Source organism: Pteronotus mesoamericanus, unplaced genomic scaffold (assembly GCF_021234165.1).
Source record: "Pteronotus mesoamericanus isolate MK-2021 breed Mesoamerican mustached bat unplaced genomic scaffold, CSHL_Meso_final contig_101, whole genome shotgun sequence".
Classification (NCBI taxonomy): domain Eukaryota; kingdom Metazoa; phylum Chordata; class Mammalia; order Chiroptera; family Mormoopidae; genus Pteronotus; species Pteronotus mesoamericanus.
The window spans coordinates 4336406-4344606 of NW_026555001.1; the positions used below are offsets into that span (position 1 = coordinate 4336406).

Sequence of the window (8201 nt, forward strand, 5' to 3'; positions counted from 1 at the left end):
TCTCCTTGGATAACCACTATTAATAACCTGACTTCTTTTCTGGGTATATATTTACTAATAAATATGACATGGTATATTTAATGCATTAGCCTCGTTGCAGTTATTTCAGTAAATGGTACCCATAATTATTGCCATCAAGTCAACTTCAGGCTCCAATTTACCTTTCCATCTTTATTACCTGCTACCTCCCTTAGGCTTTTTTTCCCCCCTAAGTTGTTAAATGTAATTGCTTTCACTACTCAGATTTACCCAGCACTCTCCTGTCTTTGCTTGTGCCAGGCTTTCCAAAATACAGGGTGAAGCGAAAGTAAGTTTACAGTTGTGAGTACATGAAACACAGTTTATTCTTGTGTTATCATTTATTAATTACTGTGTTATTTTCCATACGAACAACTCTAAACCTAGTTTTGCCCCACCCTATAATTAAATTGCCACTTTATCAAATCATGCCCCAGATGAAGGAAAACTAACCTTCTTCTGAACTCAACGTATGTTGATGACTGCATTTATCACCATCTACATTTTATATTTGAGTTTATATGGATAAGGTTGTTATAGAGGAGGGGATGTCTTACCTTTCACTAAGTTGTGAACTTTTAAAAGTTAAGTTCTGCCCTGGCTGGTGTGATTCAGTGGATTGAGAGCTGGCCTGCAACCCAAAGGATCGCCTGTTCAATTCCCAGTCAGGGTGCAGGCCTGAGTTGTAGGCCAGGTCCCCAGTAGAGGGTGCGTGCGAGGCAACCCCACATTGATCTTTCTCTCTCCCTTCCCCTCTCTAAAAATAAGTAAATAAAATCTTTAAAAAAAGCTAAGTTGTAGCTTTTGTTGTTGTTTTAAAGTTTTTATTTTGAAATATCTTTATATTTACAAGAAGTTGCAAAAATAGTACACAGAGTTCCAAGGTACCCAGCAACCAGCTTCCCCAGTAATAACATCGTAGTAACTATAGTTAGGTTCTATCTTTAATTCACCTTTATAGCCTCCTGGTGACTCTAAAGAGCCTGATATACAGTAGGCATCATAAGCTTTATTGTTTGGTGAATAAATATGTGCTCCATGAGCTTAGAATCACATCCAAGTTAATGGGGATATTCATCCCATCCTTACTCCAGGACTGGCTAGAACTGATCTGTCTCACGAGACCCAGACTGAAGTCAGGGACATTAGTGAACACTTGGTTGACCTACCAGGCAGGGGGAATGAGAGAGGGTTCTGGAATACATGTCCACATCTGAGATTCATTTCAAAATAGTACTTGAGGAGGGAAGGGGATGTGGGTGGGGAATTGGCTGTAGGCCGATGGTTGATGGGGCTGCATACTTGTTGGTTGATAATACCATTCTGTTTTCTTTTGTATGCCGAATGGTCTCAGTCTGCCATCTCAAAAAGTTAAAAATTGCCACGTTGACAAAGCGTCATAACCATTTCATTCTTAATTTGTAGCGTTCATCTCTACCAAGTCACACTTAGTAGATATATGCCACAGGCATATCTCATTTTATTGTGCTTGGCTTGATTGTGCTTCAAAAGGTGATGGTGGTGTTTTTTTCCCCACAAACTGAAAGCAGGACCCTCCATCAGCAAAAAGATTACAACTGGCTTTATTGAGATGCTTGCTTCGTATGATGATCTGGGACCAGGCCTGCAATGTCTTTGAGATATGCCTGTACCTCCGGTTCTACCAAAACGCACTTAATTTGTGCTTTGGGGTTGAAAATAGAATTGATTATGCCAGAAAGAGGCAAGGAGGTAAGGCTTATTTGTAGTAATTGTCTGTAAGTTTTCACAGAAACACTCTAATCTTCGATGGAGATTGATATGCCATGAGTAGCCCCCTGCCTTAGCAGAGCAAGTCCTTGGATATTAGGGCGAGAACCTGGTTGTTTCTTTGTAGAGGGTCATTGGTCTCTGTTCATCTGTCAAGAAAGTGTGTGGATCTGGTGTGTGTGTTGGCCAAAACCGAGGTCAGAGGCACAGCAGAGGAGAAACTGCTGTGCAGTGAGGAGGTAGAGCCCTGCTTACTCAGGCGACGGAGAGCGCCGCACGCTCCTGTCTGCTGCAGGGAAAGTGGAAAAAGCAAGGACAGCCTGAGGAGGTGGGTGTGAGGAGGCGAGATCCTGCAGAGCACTTTGATATACTCTGATATTTTCAATTTTTTTTCCTGAAAAATGTCAGTTTCGATCCATTAATGGGTTAAGAACCGACAGTTTGAAAAATGCTGCTGTTTGACATATATCATTTAATATTAACAGTGAACATTGTCATAAAATCATTAGCATTTTTAAAGGTTCCTTAGAACCTCAAAACCCAATAGATCCAAGTTTCATTACATGTGCCACTGTCATGTTTTAGCTGCATGACCTTGAAAGATGTTTAACTTTTCAGCCTCAGTTTTGTCATCTGTAAAATAGAGATAGGAGGGGGAATAGGCACTTCTTGGAATTCTTGGAAAGGATTAAATGAGATGATGATCTGTAAAGTGCCTAGTACGCTGCCCAACTGAAAGGCCTCAATAAGAGGAAAATATACTTTTATCAGCCACAAATCCACGATCTTCCATATATTTGGCCTCTAAGGAATCAGAATAGGCTTCAAAAAAATATGTTGTTCCCTACTATCTGCTTTAGTTCTTTTTTTGCGTGTGTGTGTTTTGTGGCAGGAACTTTCGGGAACACCCAGCTGTTGGCTGTGGCGCTCAGTAAAACAGTACTCGGTTTTCCAGGAGTTGTCGGTGGTGGTATTGGCAAGAGTGCCATTCGGAAGCGTGGGGGGTTCGGGCAGGCTTGGTGGCGCTGGCTGTTGGAGACGGCCTTGGCAAACTCCTGGGTGGAGGGAGACGCCAGGGCTCCCGCTGATACGTCCTGTTAGCGTGGGAGTCTGGCCGAACTGTATCTGATTTGGGGGGTGGGCAGGAAGAGCCCAGGGGTCCTCATTATGGAGGAGTTCACCCCTTTGAAATTCTTTTACTGAGGGATTATTCTGCACCATTTGGATTTCCTCCTTTTTATCTGAACAACTTTGGCTGCTGGTGGAAATAATTAAACAGAAAATGTTCTGGTATTTCTGGCACAATTAAAATGTTTACTCTTCTTAATTTAATAGAATCTCAGGATTTTATTGCCAGGAGAGTCCGTAGGAGATCAATACAACTGTGCCCCGTGAGAGGCGAGGGTCCTCCCTCAGAGCGGGAGCAGGTGCAGCCCTCTTGCTCATGTCCCTTGTCCCTTACGTTAGCTGGAGAACTGGTGACATTTTAACCATAGCCACTGCAAGAAAACCATTGCTGTTACCGTTGTCTGCGGATCTTACTGTGTTTACCAACCAGTTTGTTACCTAGGATAACAACGCATTTAGAAATCTCAGTGACCTAACCCAACAACGATTTATTTGTTGCTCACATGTTGGGTCCAATCAGAGTCAGGTTCTTCTCTGCGCAGACACTCAGGGACTTGGGCTCATAGGGGCCCTGCTGTCTTGTGGCCATTTCGGAGGGCACAGGCCTTCCAGGTTGCCATGGCAGGGAGGAGAATCAGCACTCATTCTGTGCTCCTGCCCCGAAGTGATAGAATCATTTGGCAAACAGCTCATCTGTCCGACCTGGTCACAGGACCCTGCCTAACTGCAGAGGGGCTGGAAATGTGGGGGACTTATGGAATATTTGATGAGCATTACCAAGGAGAAGTGATATATGGTTATATATATGTTGAAACTATATATTGAAAAAAATGCGGCTTCTCCTTCAGATCTGCCAAGTTTCTTCACTCTCCCAGTTTTCTAAGCCTCCAGGTTCATAGAAGCTGTCATGGCAGCAGCTTTTCCTGATACTCTGATGGGGACAGGGAAGTGCTGCCAACCGCAGAGTAATGGGGTCCATGAGCAGAGCGGCAGATAATACAGTAGAGAAATAGTGGAGGCAGCTATGACTTCAGCTGCTGAGTTTGTGTGGTAGGCTTTTGCCCCCAAAGACATCATGTCCTAACCCCTGGAACCTGTGGATGTTGTCATAGGTGGCAAAAGGGGCGGTGCAGGTGTGGTTAAATTAAGGATCCTGAGATGGGGGGACCATCCTGGATTATTCCAGTGGGCTCTAAATGTTGTCCCACGCGTCTCCTTAAGAAGGACGTTCCTCTCCATAAGAAGGATTCAGGAGAGATCTTGACGCAGTGACAGAAGAGGAGGAGGCAGTGGGACCCTGGAGACAGAGATTACAACGATTGGCTCGTCAGCCAGAGAAGGCCCACAGCCACCAGCGGCGGAAGAGGCAAGGGGAGGGATTCTCTCCGAGAGCCTTCGCAGGGCGCCTGGCCCTCCAACGCTTGACTTTGGCGCAGTGATGCTGATTTTGCACTTCTGGCCTCTAGAACTAGGAGGGAATAATTTTCTGTTGTTCTAAGCTACCAAGTTGGTGGTGATTTTTTACAGCAGTGCAGGACAGTAATATGCTTGGGTCTGCAGTTTCTCGGGGGTCCGCGGCTGGTGCTCTTACACACAGTGCCCGGAGGCTTTGGTGGCTGGAATGAAGCCTGGGAGACTGGGTGGCTGGGCAAGGGGGTGAGAGCGAGAGCTTTCCTTGAATCCTCTGTTTCTTACCTTTGAAATGTGAACTATATGAATGTACTACCTAGTCAAATAATAAATAAAATTTATCTTTACAGCCTGCGAATCCGGCAGTGGGGGAACATGGCTAGTTCTGTGTGTCCGTTTCCCCGAGTAACCTCCAGTGCGACTTGCATCCTGTGACGTGCACTGGGAGGAGTTCTTTTCAAAACGTTGCCCTGTGGTCTTTCCTGTCTCACCTACTCTAATATCTTGTCTCTCTATGGCACTTCTGATGTTTGGGTCAAGGTCAGTGATGGGAAAGAATTATGCAAAGACAAATGAATGATGGTGTAGTAATTAATCACTTTTAATTTGAACCTAAAAATGTAATTTAATTAAAAATTACCTCAGAATTACCTCTTATTCTGGATCGAAGCTTCCTGACTGGTGTGCTCAGACTTCATTTTCTCAGCCTCGGGACTGCGGGCAAGGGCAAGAAGCCCCAGGCAGGTGGCTTCTGCTTTAGGAACATAGCTCCTTGGTGCTGGTATGTTGTGTAGGTATGATACTCAGTTTCAGTGCGTGCAGTGATGGGGAAGGGTTGGTAAATACTGCTCTAGCTAACGTGTGGCCTTTTAAACATGTATGTTGCATAAAAATTGCTACGGAAAGCCAGCGGGGTCTTTGGGAAAATTCATCCCAGTGATTGATTTGCTCCAGTGCAAGAGTCCTCAGCCTTGTTTGCGCTGTGCCAGTCACGGGGTGGCGGTGCCCTGCTGGTGAGTGCGCGGCGGTCCTGCAAAGCCCGGAGAGCTGGCTCCGCCGTGTGTCTCCCACACCAAGCCTATACAGAGTACCATTTTGAGAAGTGATCTTGTGTTCACTCTAATTTACAAAAAAATACATCATTGAAAACTCGGGTGTGTCTACTGTATAGGAACAAAGTCCTCTGACCTATCTCGTAACTGACACCACAGTTGAGAATCACCGCCCTCACAAGATACATAACGTGTCATGTTGCGTTTAGCTGAGCACTAGTTCATTTCAATTCACAAAATAAGAGAGATTTTAAGTATTAGTGACAAGCAAAAAAAAAAAAAAAAGTTAATGGTTTTAGCCCTGGCTGGTGTAGCTCAGTGGATTGAGTGCCGTCCTGTGAACCAAAGTGTTGCTGGTTCAATTCCCAGTCAGGGCACATGCCTGGGTTGTAGGCCAGGTCCCCAGTGGGGGGTTCGCGTGAGAGGCAACCACACATTGATGTTTCTCTCCCTACCATCTCCTTTCTCTAAAAAATAAATAATTAAAATCTTTTTCAAAAAAGTTAATGGTTTTACATGCAGTATGTCAATAAGACCTTTCTCAAGTTTAATTTTCACTTGAACTGTAATATTTGTTGTTCTGTTGCGTCCTGGTGGGTCCGATGATGTTGGTAATACTGTCTGTTCTTTATGTTTTCTGGAATAAGTAACTGAATTAATATGTCAGTATAGTACTATCTGAAAAACTCTTAAGAGCTATTAAAATGCTTAAAAATAAAATGATCGATTCTTCTTTTCTTCTCTTGACAGGATAATTGAAGCCATCTGCATAGGTTGGTTCACTGCGGAGTGCATCGTGAGGTTCATCGTCTCCAAAAACAAGTGTGAGTTTGTCAAGAGACCCCTGAACATCATTGACTTGCTGGCAATCACGCCATATTACATCTCCGTGTTAATGACAGTATTTACAGGCGAGAACTCTCAACTCCAGAGGGCTGGAGTCACCTTGAGGGTGCTTAGAATGATGAGGATTTTTTGGGTGATTAAGCTTGCCCGTCACTTCATTGGTCTTCAGACACTTGGTTTGACTCTCAAACGATGTTATCGAGAGATGGTTATGTTACTTGTCTTCATTTGTGTTGCCATGGCAATCTTCAGTGCACTTTCTCAGCTTCTTGAACATGGGTTGGACCTGGAAGCATCCAACAAGGACTTCGCCAGCATCCCTGCTGCCTGCTGGTGGGTGATTATCTCTATGACTACAGTTGGCTATGGAGATATGTATCCTATCACAATGCCTGGAAGAATTCTTGGAGGAGTCTGTGTTGTCAGTGGAATTGTTCTATTGGCATTACCTATCACTTTCATCTACCACAGCTTTGTACAGTGTTATCATGAGCTCAAGTTTAGATCAGCTAGATATAGTAGGAGCCTCTCCGCCGAGTTCCTAAATTAATGCATTGCAAATCAAGTCTTGCATACACTTTGTTTGGTAGAAAGAGTTGATGCTACTTCATATTTATGTGTTTCTTGCTCGGTGAGCACTGCAGCGTGGCACTGTTATCATCTTGGTAGGATAAAAACTGTCCTTCCCAGCTGAAGGGATAAAACAATTTACTTATTATGGAGTAAACAGGATTGAGACTGCTAAGGAAAAGAAATGATTTCTAGAGTTAATTTTAGGATCTTATTTTATTTATACTTGTCTCCTCCTTCCTTGAACAATTACATATTTTTTTGTTTTAAAGTATATTATTTGAACATTTTAGAATGGAAAGCTACTATTTTTCCAACTGTTTTTCCATCTTATGAATTCAGAGGAAGCTTGGAAGTTATGGTGTTTTTTGTTGGAGAGTAACATTTTCATTTCTAAATGTTTTATAATCTCTCATATCAATGTCAGAAGTATCTTGGAAACATATGTCACATGCAGGAACTGTTTAACAAATACTTAAAAAATTTGGCTCTATTTAAATTGCATAATGGAGCTAGATACAAGCAAGAATAGTATTTGGAAAACTTTTCCAGCACATTCTTCAATTCCCAGATTTATTTTTGTGTCTATTATTCACTTTATCACGCAGCTTCGTGAAACTTGAGTATGTCTACACTTCTTTCATTTTGGATTTTTAAAATCTCTTTACTGAAATGACTCAAAAGAGTATTTTAGAATGAAGAGAGCTTATATTATTTAGCAGTTTATTAGAGTTATTTTATTTGATTTCATTGCTGTCATTAGGTGGTAATGGTCCTAACATTCAGATGTCCAAACAAGAAGATTTTCACATAAAAAATGATAACGCAACCCACGTATTTCTTGTTCTGTTCTTTTTTTCAACTGAACGACATGGGTTTAAATCTTACCAAATGAAAGGATATTTATGTATACCAAAATCATGCCTAGATGTTGTCACTGGGTTATGATAAAAAAAGAAATGAGTATTTTCTTATTCTTGGATGTTGTGTAGCTTAGCCATTTTAAGCCAGTTGAAAGCAATGAATACTTATTTGATCTGAATACTTATTTGATCTGAAAGCAAATGAATAATTATTTGATCTGATCTTCACCATTGTGAATTATGGCTACACCAAAACTTCTTGCAACACTATTGAATAAGATGTCACATGAATCTGGGTAGATTATTAGGATTAGATCTAAAACTGATGACCGTTTAGTGCTAAATTTTAGCAAGGTGAATTTAAAATTTTTGCTTTTGTTAACCAGCTGCCATAAATTAAGTGTTTAAACACCAAAAAATTAAAGTAGTAAATTAATGAATAATATTGTACACTGTAATTTAGTGTGTGTGTGGGGGAGGGAACAGAGAGAGGATGGGACCTTGATATATTTATCAAAGAAGGGGTTACCAGAAGTGTTCATTAAAGGAATATCAGCCATCATCT

The 8201-nt window shown here is 42.0% G+C and overlaps 1 protein-coding gene across 2 annotated transcripts in view; it reads left to right on the forward strand.

Annotated features, from left to right (window-relative positions):
- KCNG3 (potassium voltage-gated channel modifier subfamily G member 3) overlaps positions 1–6753 on the forward strand; it is a 29053-nt gene extending 22300 nt beyond the window's left edge. For both annotated transcript variants that reach the window (XM_054565842.1, XM_054565845.1), the window contains exon 2: positions 6108–6753. In XM_054565842.1, the coding sequence (XP_054421817.1) occupies positions 6108–6753 (646 nt within the window). The remainder of the gene's footprint in view (positions 1–6107) is intronic.
- The last annotated feature ends 1448 nt before the right edge of the window (positions 6754–8201 follow it).